The sequence below is a fragment of the Miniopterus natalensis genome, chromosome 1 (genome assembly GCF_054644295.1).
Source record: "Miniopterus natalensis isolate mMinNat1 chromosome 1, mMinNat1.hap1, whole genome shotgun sequence".
Classification (NCBI taxonomy): Eukaryota; Metazoa; Chordata; class Mammalia; order Chiroptera; family Miniopteridae; genus Miniopterus; species Miniopterus natalensis.
The window spans coordinates 115,591,348-115,613,992 of NC_142081.1; the positions used below are offsets into that span (position 1 = coordinate 115,591,348).

The following is a 22,645-nucleotide window of genomic DNA, read 5'->3' on the forward strand; positions in this document are numbered from 1 at the left end:
AACTAGTAGAGATCTCAAGGGTAATCTGGTCCAGCCTTCTCTTTTTACAGATAAGGAAGTAAATAATTCATTATTTTCAATTAAACTTCACCTCCTATGTTTTTAAAGTCAGATAGTCAGAGAATTGGCCGGTTTTCCTTTCCTTGTTCTGGAGAGCTGAGCTTTTGAAAATTGAAGTGGTTGAATGGTGGGCAGTAAAGCAGATAGCAGAGGTGACTATGGTCTTATTGTTCAGCCTGGGAACACTGAATTGACTTGAAGTCAAACCTGCACTACTCCTGAGTCACAGGAACTTAACCATGCCTCTCTTTACATCTGCACAATCCTCCTTGGTCCCAAAACTTTGAAGGAATCTTGCACGTAGGGTAGCTCTCTTCTTGCGCCAGACCCATAGTTTCTGGAATTCATAAACATTAGTTTTCTTAGTGCAATTTAAAAAAAAATGGTTTTCTTCTTTTCCTTTTAGTAAAAAACAAACCAACCTGTGATCGATAATTCTTTTAAAAAACAACAGCTGCTTTGCATACAAACTGGGCCTTCTATCACTGGTGATGCTGTTAGACCACACACTCTTCACTGGTAAAATTAAGAGTTCTTGAACGTCAGATCTCATCAAGCTGCTTTATGTAGGAGACAGAGAACCTCTGAATCACTCAGTGGTCATCTATCAAATGTTATTTGGTAAATATAATTTATCAGTATAAGACAATTTTAAGACTGAGTTTAAGGTGATCAGTTATTGAAGAAATCTGTTAATTGGACAGCATTTCAATTGCTTAGAGGTTCGTGCAGGTTAATGGGCTGCATATTAATGAAGTGCTAATTACTTCCTGGAATATTTATGCAAGCCTGTATACTCATATTTATTTCCCATCAGATAACAATTTGAGTTATCTTTGACTCATTGCTCATACATAGCAATGAATGTTGTGGACTTCTAGGGAGGGTCTTCTTGGGTTATTGTATTCAAGAGGGAGCATAATCAGCTGGTTTAGAAAAATGGGCATTTGGTTGGGTTTCCTGTTCTTATCTGTTATCAAGAGAAGCAGGCACTTATCTAACTCATTCTGAGCTCCTTCAAGATCAAATGAGGACAGACAATTTGTTCAAAACATAAGTTGACCTCCCTTCCCCTCCCTGTTTTTGGCCCCTTCTGTAAATCTGAACTACACTTCTCTTGACCTGAGTGTCAGCTGGTCAGCAATATGCGGAAGGCACACTGAGATGTTTCTGGGGATAAGAAATGAGTAAAAGGCCTTCTCTTTGTGAGTTTAATGTGATGGATAACAAAATTTCTAGATTTAATAGAAACAGGTGAAAGTATCCTAAGAGAAGTATTAACAGTGTCCTGTGGGGATAGGAAGAAGGGAAACCTCAAGAGGAATCAGGAAAGGCTTCATGGAATGAGTTACTTCATTTGGATGCTCCAGTCCTTCAGTATTTGCCCCCTTCATTCAGTACAGTTTTATAGTGTGCCCATGGTGTGACACAGGCATGGCACTGGGGATGCAGTAGGGAGTAAAGCCAGATATGTTTCTGCCCCCCCCCCCCCCCCCGATTTCAGCCAAAGGCACAAGGAGTCTGTGGTCCCAGCTTTCTATGATTTTTGCATCAACTGGTCACTGTGTGGCTACTATAAGGCTGAATATATGAGGCATGTGCTAGAGCTGTGGGGGAGTGATTTCAGTCAGTCAGAGATCTCTTCCCTTCTGAAAGGACAGCCTTGAAGGGAGACAACATGGAGACAAGTGGAAAATTGACTCATGAAAAATGTCAAATTTGTTGGGGGAGGGAGATCAAGTAAAATTGTACTCAGTTGTCCAGACGAGCAGGAGATGTCTCTTCAGGAGTGGCCATGGGAAGACTCGTGGAGAAGTAAGCTTTACAAACACTGTAGAAATCACTCACCTAGCAGAAGGGTCAAGAGTGTGTGGGGCCTTCAAAAGCAAGACAGAGAGGAGAGTGTAGGGCCAGGGACCTGTTCCTGGAGAACTGTTGGTACCAAGAGATTGAGAGGGAGGACGCTTGGGCAGACAGGTGGGAGGAGAACCAGGAGAGGGCTGCCCAAAGGGCTGGCTTTCAACTCGAGGAGACTAACAGTGGCCTCAGATTCTAGAGAGAGGCTGAGGAAAGTGTACTCTAAGAATTCAGGAGCCCTGGGAGCCCTGAGGAAAACCCCTGAATGTGGACCATTATGAGAGTAGGCACACACTGCTCAGGCAGTGAATGTTTGTTGCACAGGATTTGTTTTCTTCCATGTTTTTGTTAATAATCCAGTGGTGATTTTTTATCTTTGGCTGTCTCACACATCACAGCCCTTGTGGACATGTTATTAGAAAGGGACCAGGCCCTTAGCAGGTCTGCCTAGGGTCGACCTGTAGTGTGTGGGTTCTTGACTTTGTGCAGGAAAGATTTCACAACAAGAATCCAAATGGTTTTGAGAGCACATTTATTAAAGCTGGGGACATTGAAATAAAGAGGGACATAAGACAGAAGAGGCAACAGGAGAGAGCTGAGGTGGGGTTGCTTTGCTCTCTAGAAATGTCATAGGAAAAAAATGTTGTGTCTGTGAGATTCGGTCATGCTGTTGCTTGCAGCTCTTGTCTGTTTATTCTCATTACTGTGTAGTATTCTGATGTATCCTACTAATAATGGGCATTGAATTGCTTCCAGTTTGGGCTGTTATGAACAGCACTGCTATGAACATTATTACATTAATATTTATGTTTTAAAGAAAATATCTTCCTTGACTTTTATCCTCACTTTAACGTGGCCTTCTACAAGGCGTTTTCTGTTTGGGATTATAAAGCTATGATGTTAGGAAGCTTCTACAACCTTTTGGAGAAATAGAGAAAATCATCCTGTTAAAGTGAAACCCAGTTCTCCTTCATTAGTTCAGTCTAGAGAGTAGAATGCTTAAAGAGCATCCTTTTGGAACCAGACCCAAGTTCAAATCCTGGTTTTGTTGTTATGTATTGCCAGTGACAGCACTAATAACAGGTTGACTATTTCTAACGCTGCCTTTGGCATGCATTTCTCATTTGCTCTTCATAACAGCCCTGTGAGATCATCTGCCGTTCTTTTTTTTTAAATTTGTGAGGAAATGTGCCTAAAGGCACATGTATGTACAGTAAATGAGGAAGCTGGAATTTAGACTTTGTCAGTGTAATTTGGAGCCCATGTTCTTGAAGCTGTCTGAGCCTACTTTGTAGACTATTGTGAATAATAGCCTCCACCTCATAGGGCTGTTGTCAGGATTAAATGATGGGGAGGAGCTTATGTATAACATTGAGGGCAGACACACAATGACTCCTTCCATCGCATATCTCTAATGCTTTCCATGTGTACTTTTACTCACAGTGCTTGGGGTCCATGGTGAGGCATCACTGCTCTTCTGGCTGTCATAAAAAGGGACACCCAGTTATTTGTGGAGCCATCGCCATCTACTGGTCTTACCTCACCCAGACCAGCTTATCTTTTCTATTGGCATGTGTCCTTTCTGAAGTTTCTTGCCTCCATTCCCACTTTCTAAATATAAAATATGTGCCTTTTTATGTAAAAACACATTTTGAGGAGATAAAAAATCTAATAAAAAAAGGTTTGATATTTTCCCAAGAACCTCCCTGTTTGGCATTTGTACAGCAGCATATTTGCAGCCAATTTACTGTGAGTTTAGAGTTCCAGCTGTAGTGGGGCTGGGCAGAGGGGGAAAGTCACGTTTCTGCACTTATGTAGGTTGCTCTGGTTGGACGTCATTTGTAAGCCTTAGTTTAGGTTTGTGGCCATAAAGGTCCCGTGGGCACTTTATGAGTATGGGTACCAGATGATGTCACTGTCTCCTAGTCCAAGACTGAATTTTAGGCCAAGCAAGTCAGGAGTTTGTCAGTAAAAGACTTTGCTTTTTGGGAGAAAGTCCCAGCTTAATGCACTTTGCCCCCTTTTCTCCACTCCCATCTTCCCTACTGGGAACTGTGGGTGTGGAGCAGATGGCTTGGAGCCCAGGGAGAGCCTTTCCCAAACTTTCAGCCTGACCCAGGCCTAGAGTTTGCTGGCCTGCAATCAAAAGTGACTTGGATCTTTCAGAATTATCAGAGGATTGCTAGAATATCTTAGAGACAGCCTGGGAAACAAATTGTTTTAAAGAATGTCTTGGAATTATTTTTAGTTTTCCAGAAGTAGCTGTAGCAATTCAAATTTTAATTGTTTAGCTTTGATTGGTTGTAGTACACCTGAAAAATGTATGCATTGCTATGCTTCAGGTATTGTTTTCAGAAGGATTCAACTCTTAGTGCTTTGTTTTCAAGAGGATTCAACTATTAGTGCTTATAGGTACAATTAAATTAATTTAAATTAATTTATTGGGGTGACTTTAAAATTAAAGTCAGTAGGGTCATATAGGTTTCAAGTATACACTCCTTTGATACCTGATCTCTGTATTGTGTTGTGTGCCCACCACCTAAAGTCAAACCATTTAGGTGAAATTTAACATAACCTATAAGGTCTGAGTTTTAAATCTCATGGGATGAGATTTTAAATTTTACCTTTTTGATGTAGAAATACACAAATGAACAACTGGAGCCAAAATAGTATGATGGAAAACCCAGATGCAATAAATGTTTATTTATTAATCCAGTTGTGACATTTTTTCTGTGGCAATGTTTATTAACCTTTGAAAAGCAGTTCACACAAAATACCCAGGACATGCATAGATCTGGCTCCAAAATGAACCTCTGAAAGGGAAAAAAAGGAGCAAGAACCCAAATCCATCTATAAGGATGGGATTCTCCTCCGGGAGAGTGGAATTTAGTCATGATGTCATTTGTTGACTTGTTGATTCACAGAACTTAAAGACAGAATTCTAGCAGGTGCATAGTTTTAGTCTGTCGAAAATGCAATTCTGCGTTATTATTCAACTGCTTAAAATCTTTGAGTGAGTCCCCTCCACCTCAGAACAGGCCCTTATCATCTGGCCTGTCTGTTTTCTTGCTACACCCTTACAGTGTAGCTAGAGCCGTTCAGAACTCTGTGCAGCACTTTGAAGGTGTGATAGACCTTTTTACACTTTCCAGAAGGTTCTTAATGTGTGTAGCTCAAATGGGTCTTAGAATCATTGAAGCTTACCAGTGAGAAGGCCTGTGGGTCATTTAGTTAAACTCTTATGTTTTTGAAAAAACCAGGGCCTAGAAAGTTGGGGTTTTGTGTACAAGTTTTCCTAGACTGTTAACTAAAATATGGGATGGTGTTGGTCACATAGTTTGGCTAATAGTAGCTTCCACTCACTGAGTTCTCTCACAGATGTGCCAGGGATTATGCAGAGTACCACATCTACATTTCAACCAGTTCTTACAACCACACTCATTTCTGCTTATGGGTCAGGGGAGTTATTAAGCTTTGTCCAAGATCTCAAGCCAGTTTTCTTTCTTACACTAGTTGACACTAGTTTTTCTTCATTGACTTGATACTTTAAAAAGAAATTACTTTATGAATCACTTGACCAGAGGAGTGAATATGACAATGTCTTCATGTTTATTTCTGGAAGAATGTTCCTTGTAGTAACAATAAAACCCACTTACAAAGTGCTTTTACTCCCACACATTTCTGTCTCATCTTTCCTGTCTGGCGCCTGTATTACTTGATGCTCAGTGAGGAAACAGGCTTGTCCTCCCAACTCCACCTTCAGTGCTTTACCTGCTGCTGTGGACTTGACAGGTCATGGGCTCCCTCTACTGGTAGTTCACTGTGACTTTGTTACTTCATTTAAGTAATTAATATTTATTGACCGAGTCCAAGGGGACTGAGGAATGTGAATATAAACCAGATGTGGTCTTTGCAATGAAGAAATGATAAGATTTTATACGTACTGCTATAATACAAGGTGGAGATCAGTGAATACTAGGAAAAGGGAACAAAGAAAATCCCATAGATGTTTAGAGGTCAGAGTGTTTCATTGCAACTGGGAAGTTAGAGAAGGCTTTGTGGAAGATTTGACATTTATCTGGATTTGAAGGGGTGAGTGAAATTTGGCTTGTGGCAGCCCAGGGATAGATAAGAAGAGGACCAGCACCCCTGCTGGTGGGAGTGGTGCAGCTCCCTTAGAATCAGAGTGGCATTTCCCAGCCTTGGTGGCAGTGAGGAACGTGGTTGGCAAAGGGAAGCAAGTTGAACAAGGTTATTTAAGTGATACTGCCATATGTTGGTCATAGTGCCAGGGTGGAAAATCACTGAGAAGTGGCCAGAACCAGCTCCTTGATCCTTCCGCAGCCACCACCACCCTTGTATGGACACAGAGTGACAGAGGCTGCTCCCAGTAAGTTGAGCCCCTCCTAACTAGATGACCTTTCCTGGATCCCAATGTGGTCTACTGCAGGAAGGGTGCAAGGGCTTCAGCCTAGTCCACAGGCAGGCTTGAAGTGTACACGCTTGACTCAGACACAGGGGCTTCCATGTCCCCTTTCCCAACTCCAGTTGTGAAGCAAGGAAAATGTTTGCATTTTCCTTTACAGCAGAACTGCTCCAGCCCCCCACCCACCTGCTCTCTCCAGTAAGAGATGGGCTGAGGGCTGCTTTACGACACTGGTCCTGTGGGAGAAGGACTTACCAGACACTAAATCTAAAGAGAGATCAGAAAAAATTGACCCAGGCTAGAACTTGTTAACGAGACTGAGAACTGAAGGCCCTCCCCCCCCATTTTTATATTTTTATTGTTTTTCGGAGATGGGGGCATAGGAGAGGGAGGGAGAGAAACATCGATGTGAGATTGAAACATCAATTAGCTGCCTCCTTCACACTCCCTGCTGGGGATTGAGCGGCAACCTGGGCATGTGGCCTGACCAGGAATCAAACTGGTGATCTTTTGGTGCCAGTTGATGGCTCCCAATCAACTGAGCCACACTGGCAGGACAGAAGCCTTTTCATTCTGCACACTGAAAGCTCAACCCACCTCTTGTCTCCAAGACATGTCTGTACCCTGGCACTGACCTTTGGGAAAGACTGGGAGTGGGGATCTTGAGCTACCTCTACTTGTGGGAATAGTGGGAATGGAAGGGCAGAGAAGGGATACAGGTGAAGTGAGGGACCACAGAGGTCAAATCAGTAAGACAAAGGGAAGAGCTGCTCATGGCTTGCGTACTAGCTGCCTTTGCCTTCTTGCTCTCAGATGCCTCAAACTCAGTATGTCCCAAGTGGAATTCCTGATCTGTCTGCTCTGCTCACACCCTGCCCACCTTGACAACACTAACCTTCTAGTTACTCAGGCCAGATTCCTCCATGTCTGTCACACCTCATCTCCAGTCCTGTAGGAAACCCCCGAAGCTTTACCTTCAAAACACATCGTGATTGGTTTGTCCTCTAACCTGCACTGCAGTCGTCTTTGTCTAAACTGCCTCTCACCTGCTTTACTATAACAGCTGCCTCCCTGATTCCTTCCTGGCCTGCTTCAGTCATTCTAAACTCAGTAGCTAGAGAGATCTTTTAAAAACATGAGTCAGATCTTGCCATTTCTCTTCTCAAAACCTTGAATGGCTGGCTCCCCACTGTCCCTCAGAGTGGAGGCCAGAGCCAGTCCTTATAACCTGGCTTCTTTGCTATTCCTGTCCCGCTCAGGTGCACTCCTGCACGAGCTGTCCCTCTGTCTGGAATGCTCTTTCCCACAAGTCCATAGGGCCTCCCCTCCCCCACTGTAAAGCGACTTTAGGAGGCAGTGATCTGCTTTGATTTGATGTCATGGAGATTATCCATGGTTTCTGGCAGAGAGACAGATCCTTTTATGGAAGCATATAGGCCTTCTTGTTTAAAGATTAACTAGAATGAAACTGCTGTTAGCTTTTAAAGACAATTGGGACTGCACAGAGGGCTGTATGGTGCACTTCATTTTCAGGACCACATTTTTCTGAGGGCCAGCATATCAAAGTCTGGCTGGCTGTGATGGGATCGCTGACTCAGCATCTGCAAGGTTTGTAATTCTCCATTTGTGAAGGTCAGAGGCATTCTTGTTTAAAAGATCAATGCAGGTAGCGTTTAAGGAATCTTTGGTGTAATTTTTTATATATGTGTATGATCATTTGGTAATTTTGAGCCTTGATTATGTAGTTGTACCTAAAATCTATAAATGACACATCTACAATTTTTCTATTTTTATTTGATTATCCTTTGGTGTTTATCCTCTCTTGTCACAATATTTTTCTACAAAAATATTAAGCTTCATAATTTGGTAGACAGAACATAGATTTTGGAATCAGAGGACATTCATTTCTATTCATTTTGATTCAAGCTTTACACTACTGCCAATATTAGCATAGACGAGTTAATTGGTTTTTGTTGTCTGTAAAGTGAAGGTTCTAACTGTATTCTTAGGATTCCTGCTAGGATCAGAGATGGTCGTGCACTGTATCTGAAGCACCGGTCTTGCTGGCTGCCACTTCGAATGGCGTTTCTTACTGGACGCGTTAGAATATGGCAGTGTCTTGGGCCAGTTCAGGGATTCAGGAAAACTTTATCATCGATGACTTTGAAACTAAAACCCCTGCTTGTAGCTGGCAGCCATTAGACCTGTTTTTTCTTGTTGGTTTTTTGGTACACATCGTTGTTCATTTCTAGTGCCCTCCTTACCATGGCAGAGTCCATGGAAGCACACCCCTGTGTTCTCTCCTCCCTTCACCCCTGCCCCGTGTGTAAACACACACTTTCCTCAGATGTTTGATTTCATGGCTGAAATAAAGATGGAGCCCTGCTTCTGTCTAGGAGTATATTCACACCACTTTTTCTGTTCAGTACAGATTTGATTTAGTTCAACATTTATTCAGCTTCTGCCATGTACCAGGCACTTTGTTGGACCTTGGAATTCAAAACTGGGAGAGAAGTGGCTCTAGCTCTTGCAGAGAATAGACAGAAACCTGTGGTTACCTTTGTCAGAATGCCTTTCGTGACAGAAGTACATCTGCACAGCTGACTTCCCTGGAGAGGTGGGGGAGGTGGCAGTCTTGGGTGTGAGTGTTCACAGGAGGACCACCATTTCATTTAGGGACAGAATTAGTCAGCATGTCCTCTGGACTTTTCTAGGGAGGGCCCTGTGTCAAGTAGTCTCCATAATTCCTGCATCTATCTGATTTTTGGTTTGGAAAATAAAGTCATCATACAGGGACAGGGAGCATCAAGTGGAGTGTTCATTATCTTGAAATACTTGCCAGATTTTCTTTGGGGACAAGGGAGCAGGGATGGGGCCAGAACCAGGAGGTGAACCTCGGAGTCTCTGGCAATAGGACACCTGCCAGATGGACTTGCCTTGCCTGATGCTCCGCCTGCCTTCTTCCTCCCAGCTCTGGCTTCCAATGAATATTTATTTTCTTCTCTCTCATTAAATGTAACATATATTCACAAGGCACCCACTACATGTGGGGTTGAGTTGGTCTTTAGACCTGGTGGTCGGAAGCATCGTATGGGACCTGAAATTCACGGTGTGACCAGAGCCAGGTTAGGGGATTATTTGCTTTAGTCATAGGCAGCACAGAACACTACGGACACTCTTCCTTGTCCTTTACTCCCCCAGTTACGTTTACAGCACTTCAGGGAACTTCTGAATGAAGCAGTAGAGTGGACCAAGGAGGATGAGGTGTTCCGCACGTGTGCCTTGCACAGCTGCGCTGGGCCCCCGCATTTGTGCGAGATGTCTTCTCAGAAAAGACCACAGTGAGTCTCGTCTTTCTATTTCAGACAACCCATTTGAAGATCCTGACCTTAAGGACCCATATCTCATTCCAAGAAACATCATGGCCGAGCCAGACTATATAGAAGATGACAATCCTGAACTAATTAGGCCTCAGAAACTTGTCAACCCCGTCAAAACGTCACGCAACCATCAAGATCTTCACAGAGAGCTTCTTATGAATCAGAAAAGGTAAGATGATTTCTTGAGCAGTTTCTCTCGAGGGACTTTCAAGGTAACTAGATTTAATTTTGATTATGTTTACAAAGGCTTCAAAGACTTTTTTGCTTCTTAACTATATTTGAGGCTTCCTAATTACTCTAGCATCCTTGAGCCAAGATGTTGCTCTGTAAAGTGAAGCCAGCAGCAGGCACAGCTACCACTACCGGTGTTATTCAGAAGTCTGCAGTTCTGTGTCCGCTTCTCAAATGGATGCAGATTTTAAAATTTGGATGGAAGGGTCTGGACTAAGGATAAAAGGAGTGTCCTAAGCCAAAGAGAAATATTCTACAAATCTATTTCTTAGATTTGTAAAAATTTTGTGTTTGCCCCTTACATATGCAAATATGTGGAAGTCAAATATAATGTTGCCTACTTTAGCATTTGTAAGTAGCAGGTTGAAATCTCTAGACCAGGGCTGGGGAACCTTTTTCTGCCAAGGGCCATTTGGATATTTATAACATCACTCGAGGGCCATACAAAATTCTCAGCTTAAAAATTAGCTATGAAAAAAGCTCCTAGATTTATTGAATTTTGGGTTGTGCCTGTGGTTGCCTTGGTAGCACCAGACCAAGTGATTTTTCTTAAGTTTCATTTGGAACTATTTTCAGATCTTCAGAATGAAACAGTTGATCTGAACTGTGAGACTATACAGATCACTCATCCACTCACTCATTGCTTAGCCCTGGTACTACCCATTGGACTGAAAGATACACAGACCAAGTTAAGCATTAGGGTCATGTTTTAGAGGGAAGGCCTAATTTAAAATTTTTAAAAAAGTATTTTAAAGGAAACAAAGGGGCATTTTTTTATAGCAGTTCTTCCCGACTGTACCTCTGTGAGAACTCCTGTCCTCCATCTAGATTGTGGGAATATGACTCACTCCCTTTCAACCCCAGTGCTCACTAGTTTGCTGCTGGGCTAATGCTTAGAAATTGAATGCAAGTATGATCCTTTCTGAATAGTGCTTAGCTTCTACTGGTGTTTGTCATGTAAAAGTAAAAGCAAGGATTAATTATCATCATGCCCAAAGCAAAATAGGACTCCATAGTTTCCTAAATAGGCCACTGAATTGAGAGATAATCCTGCCTGGGAAAGTCTGCATTTTGGGGGAAAGATACAAAATTCAATATACTCCAAAAAAGAGTAGCTAAATGTTTTTCTAAACTAAGTGGTTTTCTGGTTGCCTTTACCTCTTGGATCTCAGTTCCCTTATCTGTAAAGTGGAGTAGGGGACTTGAATGGAGTAGGCAAGGTAAAACTAAAATTGATAGAATAACTATTTTCTGAATTATAGGCTACAAATTATTCTGCAAAAATTTATTTAGTAACCTCGGTAATATTTCTGTAAAATATACAGGTTTGTGCAATTGAATCTGTTTCCAAAATTTTTAGAATAGGCACTTTCTGTGAGCACTCTTCCATCTGACTTTGTCTGGGTTATGCTTTCTTTTCTTGGTTTGCACAGGTGACTCTTTAGCCAGGCCCAGCTCAACTAATTTAAGAGAATGCTGGTGTTACCTCAAGTACCGTAGGCCAGAGAGGATGTGGGATTTGCAGTCAGAAGGAAATGACTTTACGATCTTAGACAAGATTTCCCTTCTTGAGATTTGTTTCTTTATAAATAAAATAGGAGATAAAAATATCTTTCTTATAAAAATGAAAGTAAATAATAGCATGTATAAATACCTTTTAAAATGCATGGCATGCCCAGCCGGTGTGGCTGAGTGGTTCAGAATTAACCCAAGAATCAAGAGGTAGGTCACTGGTTCGATTCCTGGTCAGAGCACATGCCCAGGTTGCGGGCTCCATCCCCAGTAGGGACATGCAGGAGGCAGCCAATCAGTGATGTTTCTTTCTCGTTGATGTTTCTATCTCTCTAACCCTCTCCCTTTATCCCTCTCAAAAAATCAATGAAAAAATTAAAAAAAAAAAAAAAAAAAAAGTATGACATATAGTAAGTGTCCAATTAGTCTCAACCATCTTTCACTTTCTGTTTAGTGTCATCTGGAAATTCCTATTGCTTTTCCCCCTTCTTCTTTGAAAAGTTCTGGTCTGGCTATAGAAGTACATTTAAGAAAAGGAAGAAAAGGAAGGAAGGAAAGAAAGGGAGGGAGGGAGGCAGGTTTCAAAATTAAATGAATGTATCTTATCCTATGTCTTCAGGTTTCTCAAGGTAAATCTTAGTTTGGTAGGGTCCTCTTAATAGAATTACAAGAGGCTTTTAGAGTGAAAACTCCTCAAGCAGTTTCTTTTATTCATCTTCTATCACATATACATTTTGGAGGCTGTGGAGTTTTTATTTCTAATTTTTTAAAAAAATTTGTCTTTATTGTTGAAAGTATTACAAATGTCCTCTTTTTCCCCCACATTGATCCCCTCCCCCTGCAGTGCTCCCCCCAGGCCTTCACCACACTATTGTCTGTGTGCATTGGTTATGCATATAAGTTCTTAGGGGAATCTCTCCCCACTCACACACCCCTGTCTTCCCTCTGAGATTTTTCAGTCTGTTCCATGTTTCTGTGTCTCTGGATCTATTTTGTTCATTAGTTTATTTGTTCATTAGATTCCACATATGAGTGAGATCATGTGACACTTGTCTTCCTCTGACTGGCTTACTTCACTTAGCATAATATTCTCCAGGTCGCACATGCTGTCTCAAAGGGTAAGGGATCCTTTTTTTTTTTTTACAGTTGCATAGTATGGTGTAAATGTCCGAGAAGGTGCTCGATACGATTTCAGTCTTCTTGAACTTGTAGAGACTTGTTTTGTGTCTTAACATGTGGTCTGTCTTTGAGAATGTCCCATGTGCATTTGAGGAGAATGCATATTCCACAGCTTTGGGGTGAAATGTTCTGTAAATGTCAATTAAATCCATCTGATCTAGTGTGTCATATAGAGTCACTGTTTCTTTATTGATTTTTTGTCTGGAAAATCTGTCCAGTAAAGTCACTGGGGTGTTAAAAGTCCAAATAGGAAGTATCACATCAATAATATATATGTTTGGGCCCGGCCGGGCGTGGCTCAGTGGTTGAGCATCGACCTGGGATCCAGATGATCAAGGTTCGATTCCCGGTCAGGGCACATGCCTGGGTTGCGGGCTCGATCAATGACTCTCTCATCATTGATGTTTCTATCTCTGTCTGTCTCTCTCTTTTCCTCTCTCTGAAATCAATAAAGATACATTTAAAATTTTATATATATATATATATATGTTTGGTTAAAGGGTAATCATACTTGCTTACTGGTTTGTACCATAATGAAAGTCTACTTACTTTCTATAATTTATAAAGGGCCTTCCCATTTTTTATCTTGTCCAATCCAGTGATCTTTCCAGTGATCTAACATGTGTTATCTTGGGGTTACCCTAATTTGACATGTTAATAAGAGAAAACTCAGAGGAACAGGCTAAGGAATCTTCTCAAGATTTTACAGTAGGTTTTTTTGGAATAAAAAGGTAGAAATACACATAGAATTAAAAGCAGTTTAAATTAAAAGGCAAAGATCAATCAAATATAGTAATAATAAAAATTAGAAAAGGGGTAGGGAAATGAGAGAGAGACAGAAATGAGATCAACACAAAACAAGCTTCCTGTGGAGCCCTGGACCTTTGCCCTCCATAGCCAAAAATTTGGCTCAAAACCCTGTAGCATTTAGTTCAAAGAGTTTTTTAGTTACTTTTTAGAGATCATAGATAAAAGCAAAGTCACTACTTAGGAGAACAAATACTCTACTCATAGACATTCTAACTCTGAATTCTAAGCTCTTTTAAGAATATCATTCTGCTCCTCTACTTGGTATCTTTTGGACTAGCCAAGTTCCAGGTTAAAAGTCTTTACATTATCAACTTGCTCACAGTTTGCCACAAGGGCTCATTAAGAACATTTTCAAGTTCTCAGATTCGATAAGTATTCCCAATAACATAAGAGGGGCAGATTTCAAGAGGCAAGTTGTTTTTTTTCAAGTTGAAAGATTAGTGTTTAAGAGGTCTTAAACATATTTCTAATATAATTTAGGTTCTGTCTTCTCTATAAGAGTACTTTTTGGGGGGAGGACAAATACAGAATACTCGACTGTTCAAATGCATCCCCAAAATTGGTTCTTTGGCTTGTACATTTCAGTCAGTGGTCTTTATTCCCTGTGTTTTTCGTTGATCTTCGTATCTTCATTTGCATTCTTTGCTGGACAAATATTTCCTCAATACATGCTCATTGCTGTACACATGGAAAAATACGGGAAATTGAGATAGAAGTATTTGCATTTGAGTTCATGCAGGTAGAAATGGTTTAAGCACAAGGCAGGCCAGACCAGAAAATTCCAAGATTAAAGATCAAGGGTTTGAAATCCAAACGAACCCTCCCCTTTCCCCTCCCCCTAAGAAAAATATTAGCCCAGGAGATTAGGCTGTGTGGGCATGCTCTGTTAGGGTCTGTGCCAGCCCTTGCCTCTGGCTCAGGCCTCCCAGGTGAGGAGGCAGTTTCATTCACAGATGTTCAGGTATATCTAGAGTGGGGGTGGAGTGGATGTATTCAGTGGTTTATGTGAAATGTACCTTTAAAAATTATCTGTATATTTCGTCACTAGTGGTGAAAATATAAAGTGTTGCGGCCTTTTTGGAAGGCAGTTTGGCAATATACATAAAATTATAAAATGTACAGATGCTTAGCCAGCAGTTCTACTTCTATGACTGTAGCCAGGCGAGATACTTATGTAAGAGTGCAAATATGAATGTACGAGGTAGGCCATTGCTTCATTACTTTTAATAGGGAACGATTGTAAACAGCCTAAATGCATAGCAATATGGGAATGGTGAACATGGCACTTTCATAGTGTGAAGTCTTGTGCAGATGATAAGAATGAAAAAGAGCTTTGTAAAAGTATAGATGGGGGAGCCTAGACTACAGACTACACTGTTGTCTCTGGGTCCATGGGGCAGGGCCTCTACCTTGTTCAGTTTTCAGGGCCACCATTTACATAGAACTCAGCGTAAATGGTGCTCCCAAGATCTGTTTAGCAAAGAGAGTTCAGGTGTGCTTTCACTTTTTATTTTACATATAAATCACCTGTTATGCAAGGAGCATTTATTAACTTAAAAAATTGGCTTGGCCCACTATAATAGTCACAGCAAGCAGACTCAGGATTACTGTTGGCCTTGAGTGGTACAAAGACACCAGGACTTTAGCACTGATCAGTCGTAAAGGGATTAAAAGTACTTGTTAATTGTATGTCAGAATTGTTTAAAGATAACCAACTGTTGTCATGCACAGAATGATACTGTAGTTTTTATGAAATTTGGAGAAGCTCATTTCTCTTTAGTCTGACCCAGTTTTAGACTCAGAGAATCATACAGGCACTGCTTGCTTGACATCTTCCTTTCAGCACAGATTAAGTGATAGGCTATGATAAAATATTAACTAAATTTGTATGACTTCTCGACTGTTCCAAGTGTAGAACATTTATCATGTGAGCACCATTTCCCGAGCTTTCTGTTACTAAATATTTTATCTTACTGCCCCCATTGTGTAAAATCTTCGAATGGAAAATGAATACTGAATATTAATTAAATCCATTCATATGTTGCACTAGAATATCAGCTTAGTGTGTCATACATCAAAGTTGTTCATTAGCTTTTGCATAATCCAGAAGGATTTAATAACAGTTGAGGTTAATTTTGCCTTTGAAGTATAGGGAAAGAAAAATGTTTGAAATTTAAATTATGCAGAGAGCTAATCCTTAATCCTAAAATTTAAATCCCTTAAATCTGTCTGTAGTGTCATAGAGGCTTTTTAATAGTCATGAAACTGAATGGGTCTTTACTCAGATTATTTACAAACAAATTTTCCTGTGTGTTTAATGACACTTAGGTTTATTTTGAACAAAATACCATCAGCAACTTTTATTGTGCTGATTAAAAGTTTCATTTCCAGAATAGCCTGTCTATACCTCTGTCCCCCTCATACAATCTTAGTAACTGTGAAACCATAATTAAATCACAAAAGTAGCCTGTCGCTCTTGTTTTATTGGAAATTTGGTTGAATTTAATATATATATATTTTTTACCAAAAGTTTTGCTAATGAAAATGGGGAAAGAGGAAACACGTTATTTTGACCATGTGTCCTTTATCTTTAATGACAGAATATACTGATCTTTATTCTGTAAAGAACTGAAAATTTTATTGCGATTTAAAAAAAATAAGTAACTTGGAGAGATGCCAGAATTTTAAGATTATAACTAGATAAATGAGGAAGTATGATATTGAGGATTAATTTATAGATGTGACAGTGTGAACTCGAAAGATATTGAGACAGGATTGTGGCTGAGATTCTTATAACCAGAGCACACATTTTGGAAATTATTTGATTTAACAGTTATTGAGATGATCAGTTGATTAGTCCCATTTCTTGATTCACATAGTTTGGAGAACAGCCATCGAGGTAGACATTCCTGATGTCCAGACTAGCAGTTGTCATCAGCAAGACCTGAGAGTGGTGGGAAGGTGTGCAGGCCCATCTCAGTCCAAGGGTGATTCAGCAGCAGAAAAGCATGAGTTACTGTTTGGTCTTGTACGTGTGTGTGGATGCCTGAGTGTGAATTTGCTAACCATCGCTTACACCCTTTGCTGCCTGAGATTGACGGTACTTTTCTTGTTCAGTGATTTTTTCATTGTCATTTTAAATGCTCTTTGTAAATATTAATATCAAGTGGAGATTACTTAAGAGCTAGTAGAGACTTGCTGGAATGCTAAGAAATGGTCTTCCCTTGACTTGCCACAGACTTCTTCGATGGAGGATTGCTATGTCTAAGTTTTGGCTTTGTTTCTCCCATTTGAAGAGGTGGTAGCCTAACTTACTCCTCAGAAATGTAGGACTTCCCTGGAGCCTGACTTCGTGCATTGTCAGTAGTCAGCCACACATCTGAAATGGTTCAGCTGCAGGGATCACTCATGCTTTTCGAGAGGGTCAGAGTTCTATGTGGCCAGTAATGATGAAACCTTGGACGTGCCTTTACACATGCAAGAACCCTCCTACAAATCTGAAACTTTGGCCATTTTGCTGTTTAAATTTCTGGTGAAGCCATCTCATCTTCGTGTCCATGTCCATCTTGCGTGGTCGTCATACCCATGGAATGAGCATGCTGTTCCCCACCTTCCCCAGCCCATCCCACCCCCACTAACTTCCTTTGTATAGCCTAGTGTTTGGCACTCCGTACATTTTTATTCAGTAAATGGATTTTGCTTATTTTAGGAAGGCGCTCTTGCCCTTTCTTTCTTGCTCGTGAATTTCTGAGACCACCACTGGTACACAGTCATGCTAATTCACTACACCCCTTTACTGTGGCTGATGCCCTAAATTTCTATTCATAAAAGATCTGTCCATTATATTACAACTTTTTAATTTTGTTAATGCTTTTTTTTGCAGGGGTTTGGCCCCTCAGAATAAGCCAGAGCTGCAGAAGGTGATGGAAAAAAGAAAACGAGATCAAGTAATAAAGCAGAAGGAAGAAGAAGCACAAAAGAAGAAATCTGACTTGGAAATAGAACTTTTAAAACGGCAGCAGAAGTTGGAGCAGGTACGGGTGGCTGGGATGAAAGTGGTCTTTTTTTATTGAGCCATATTTGACATATACAACATTGTGTAAGTTTAAGGTATTCAGCATATTGATTTGGTACATTTATGTTGCAATGTGATTGCCGTTGTAGCCTTAGCTGATTCCTCTGTTGCATCACATAGTTATTTCTTCTGTGGCTGGGAACAATTAAGATCATTTCTCAGCAAGTTTAAGGTATAGTTTTATTGACTATAATCACTGTACTGTGCATTAGGCCTCCAGGACTTATTTATCTACTAGTTGCAAGTCTGTACCCTTAAACATCTCTTATACCCCTACCCCCAGCCCCTGGTGACTACCATTCCACTCTCTGCTTTACAATTTTTTTATTTTAAGATTCCATATATAAGAGATATGATACAGTATTTGTTTTTCTCTGACTTTTCTCACAAGTTATCTTTTTTGTCCTGAAAACTAAGAATGTTGGAACAAGCAGAATTTACCAGACATGTCAGATGTAAATGCTTATACCATGAAAGGGGAAAATATGAAGTAAAATGTGAGCAAGTGAGATAAAATACTTTAAAGGTAAAGTCCAGAATTCTGTTGAGGACCTAGGAGAGATTCAGAAGGCAAAGCCAAAACCAGGGCCAATCACTGAATTCACAGCAGTGTTGGGAGCGCAAACACTTGAGTGAAAGCTAACTTCACTGAGAGTACAGGGCAGCTGTGTTGATCACAGGATCTTGCCTTGACCTTGATTTTTAGATTCCCGTCATCTCTCGGCATTGCTTGTAGTAACAACCCATCAGCTGCTGCTCCTGTGTGGAATTACCCCAGGACACACATACCCACAATTTTTTTTAAATTAATTTTTTTTTAACTGGAGACCAGGAGAGAATTTCTTCCACTGGGAAACAAAGTCATTGGGGACTTTGGAAAGAGGAGTATTTTGAAAAGCCTCTCAGTTTGTAAATAATTTTCCTGTTTCTGAATTTTATTTAGCTTGAACTTGAGAAGCAGAAACTGCAAGAAGAGCAAGAAAACGCCCCAGAGTTTGTGAAGGTTAAAGGCAATCTTAGGAGAACAGGCCAAGAAGTGGCCCAAGCCCAGGAGTCATAGGCCCACGCCTCAGAGTTCGCGCTGAAGCTGTGAGCAGGCTCCTCCTCAACGCTTAATCTCAGGGCAGAAGCCCCTGGGGAGCATCCAGCCAGCAGAGAATTGTTGCTTAAAAAGGATTTGGTCTTGGTTCACCTACGGTCTGGGTGGGTAAATTACCTGTGACAGTTGCAGTTCCTATTCGCCAAACGAAGGACGTTGACCAGCACCTAAGCTGGGATATGGACCTGTGATCAGAGACGTTAAAAACAACAACAAAAGGAAGAGGACACTGGAGTAAATTCTTGAGAATTGCACTACTTGGTTTTCCTCCCCAGCCAAGTTTAGTGGGGCAAGAACCTTTTTCCTTTTAAAACCTAAAGAAAATGTGTTTCATTTTTCCTGTCGTTATCTGTTAGACCATTTAGATCACATAGAAATGCATTTGATCTGTTACAGTCACTATTCATCAATTCTATTTTGAGAACCCAAAATTTTCTTGTTTAATTTTTACTTTCACCCATGTTAGGATTCACACCTGAGAATGCTGATGTTAATGAGCACAGCTAACACCTTTATTGACAACAGTAAGGCGAGAAGGTTTAAAAATATGTAAACAGACACATGTAAACAAAAATATGTTAACACCATTTTGATCTTATTTTAATTCCTTTTGGTTATGCTCCATGGTAACATTCCAGTTTAGAGAAGGCACATTCTATAAATCCATTTATTGCTTTGATAACTGTTAGGGTTTTTTTTTTTTAAATTTCTTGCAGAACTAGCCCTTTTGTAGGAAATAATCTCCCCACCCTTTGGAGAATAAAGCTAGTCCACACAACCCAACTTCAGTGTCAGAAGTAGAGGGTCCAGATCTTTGGATTCCTTCTGAGAGCAGTGTGGGGAATGCTCCCATTGGGAGCCTAGAGAGGAGTTCTTTGAGTATTTTAATGGGAAGCAAATGTAGATTGGTTTCAAGAGGCCTGGTTGGAAGGTTCATAGCAATTGTACATGTTGAATGTTACCCATTTCTTTGTGTGCTTTTTTCCTTGAGAAGAAAGACTGTTTCCCCACTCTCTTAGTTGTGATGATGCTGTTGAACACGATGACCTTAATGACTACTGTACTGCATCTCAGGAAAAGCCAAGGGAAAGGGAGAAGCTGCTCAAAGCGAGGCCCCAGTTACCAATAACAGCAGAGTCCTTAGGCGGAATTATTTTATACTGCTGGTATGGTACATTCGACTTGGGGTGGTCCGGGAGAATTTGTGTGGATTCAGTATGTTCTCCATAGAGACGATTCAGCCAGTAATTTGTACACTGAAGACTCTTCTTAGAATTCCTCTAAAGGCTTATAAAAAGCTGGGTTCCGAGCATCTGAATTCTTAATAAGCGTAGGAAATTGGCTCTCTGCAGGATTGCTTTAGTTCTCATAGTCTACGATTAGGCTCATATTCAGTCCTAATGTGAACAAGATAGAAGTAACTGCAGTGATCATACACTGCTAGTTCAAGAATATGCGGATTATACCTGGAATGGGTTTCTCTCATCAGTGAGTATTATTTGAATAAAATAGGAGGTGCTTACGATAAGATATTGCTCTATAACAGTTTGCTTTTGAAGGATGGAATGGTAACTGTTTTTTTCCATCACTTTTCCTTTTGAGAGAAGAAAGTACATTAACTGATCATTTTGAAAGTACATTTCTGATTGCACACTGACTGGAGTTCTTTCTTTGTGCATGTGGACTAATGATATGATTTGTAAAATGAGGATTTAGGACTGGCCCATATATAGCCTTTAACTGCATGTCAGATCTTTAGATCCTGTGCCCTTGAAGCAATTCTGCCACTTGATAAAGTTCCCAAGGGCCCTAACAGGCTCCTTCAGAAGGACCAATTCTGTTCCTAGAACTTACCTAAAATTCATTCTTCACTGGGAAAAAATAAATTACAAAGTGTTTCCTTCCCAGTCTCACTCACAAATTTGCAGAATTATCTGTAGTTAGTAGGACGAGGTCTGGCCAAAAGAAGATTTGTAAATAGCAACAGTGATGTCTTACGACTAAACAGTGAAGGTCCACACAGAGAAGCTCTTTGAAGACACCAGGTCAGCTTAGCTCACAGGCCTGCATTTAAAAAGGCATCAGTCTCCCCCCACGCGTTAATTCTGTATAGTCCAAACCCCTAGGACTCGTGAACATCGAGCAGTTTTGTGCTTCGAGCCACTTTTTGACAAAAATGGCTCCATTTTTCCACTCTGTGATTTTCTTAAACTAGTTCAGTGTTTTATAGTCTCCTAGTAGTAAAGTAGTGTTGCTTTCTAAGCTATAACAGTTGACTTTATTCTTCTACTCTGAAAAATCTTGACTTGTTTGAGTGTATATAATATATATAAAGGGAGCCTTAATGGATTTGTTTTCATAATTTAATATTTTTTGTATTTGCTCTTGTATAATTGTTTTTAACGGAAAGTATTGCAGAATTGAGGGTGGAATTCTTAGAACCAAAGTTATTCTTAATAAAAATCACCACATGCTTGGACCATGCAGCTGTGTTTGTCTGATGTGTTTAAAATAGATGTCTGGAACTGAAGGGGAAGGAGGGGTAGGCTGTGTTCAGTTCAAACATCAGAAGGTGATTCTAGGGTCTCTCTTTCATGACTGTTCTGCTTGGCAGGCTTACACCCAAATCAGTTATGTCCTCTTGCCTTGTGTCAGTCCAGACTGAAAATTTAATATGTCAGATTCACACTAAGGTATTATGCTACACTTTGCATAGAATATATGGCATTTTAGCAGCAGCTGTCAGTTTTGCAGATCAAAGCATTCTGAATTTTAGGTAGCTTGATAGGACAATGAGAGATACATTTAGGGAACGAATATAACCGGCATGTCTGAAATGTGACCATAAAATTATTTTGTTATGCAGCTAAATTAATGTAATCCTCAAAGAAGTTATTTTTGGAAGCTATACACATGATTTCATTATATTACTTGGTAAATTAGTTTGGAGGTTTCAATCTCTGCTTTTCTAAGCCCAAATGATTAGTCAGCTTGATCACCCAATTCCTAGTATCTTCAGACTCTTTTTTGAACATCAGATCTTCTCAGGAAAGTAAAGATTTACTTCCTCTAAGATTATACCATGAGTTCTAAAGGCCAGTACAGAAGATGGTTCCAAAAATTATTTGAACAGTAACTGCATCCTTGGAATAATTAGACATTTTCACAAGGTGACAGTTTTGAGGCAGTCCATTTCATTGGACCTCTTTATATGTTTGTTTCTTATAGTAATAGTAATATATTTGAAAGAAGACAGGGCAATTAATGTGTTAGGTAAGGCTTGAAATGCTATAGTACACCTAAATGAAGTATTAGAATATTACTAGCAGGCTTACATTTGCTAGTATAATGAGAAATGAAGTGTTTTCCTTCTGAGGTCTTAGAGTAAATAAAATCTTTATGAGCTACCCTCATAATTAAAATTTCTACTTTTTTTTTCCTCATGAGAAAATGCATTCTGATTATCAATTGGGGATGTTTTGAATGTCTTGTCAATTGCTCCCAGATTTCCTAGCAAAATGATAGTTGCCAACTACCTTGCCAGTAAAGGGGGTGCTTGGTTATTTATGGAAAGTATGCTGATTGCTACTGGGATATCATTGCTCCCAGACCCATCAAGGTTAGGAAATATATTTATGTGTCTAAGTGTAAATATGTATTCATACATTTGCATTGATATTTATTTTTATATCTCTAGTTACTGAAAATCATTAGTTAACAGCAATATCCCCAATTCTAACTCAATAGCACATTCTAGCTTTCCTCCTTTCTGTATTTGTAGCTCCCTTTTCTAGCAAGGGAAGCCTGGCTGCCACCCCTCCATGTATTTATCTTTTCAGTCATCTCATATGTAACCCATCTGACTTTCTCAGCCACCATGTTCACTCTGGCCTTGCCTGAATTACTCAGATTTCTCAGGAAGGAGAGAAGGAAACACCTTGTTTTTTCCTTGAGCATTTAAACATTTATTGTGAATTTAATTAAACTGCCTCAGTTTAAATAACAATTACAGATTT

The 22,645-nt window shown here is 40.2% G+C and overlaps 1 protein-coding gene across 2 annotated transcripts in view; it reads left to right on the forward strand.

Annotated features, from left to right (window-relative positions):
* Nucleotides 1-21,113, forward strand: part of FAM107B (family with sequence similarity 107 member B) — a 193,314-nt gene extending 172,201 nt beyond the window's left edge. For both annotated transcript variants that reach the window (XM_016210047.2, XM_087825165.1), the window contains 3 exons: nucleotides 9,709-9,892; nucleotides 17,339-17,489; nucleotides 18,474-21,113. In XM_016210047.2, coding sequence (XP_016065533.2) covers nucleotides 9,709-9,892; nucleotides 17,339-17,489; nucleotides 18,474-18,590 — 452 coding nt within the window. In that variant the 3' untranslated portion in view covers nucleotides 18,591-21,113. The remainder of the gene's footprint in view (nucleotides 1-9,708; nucleotides 9,893-17,338; nucleotides 17,490-18,473) is intronic.
* Nucleotides 21,114-22,645: the final 1,532 nt, after the last annotated feature.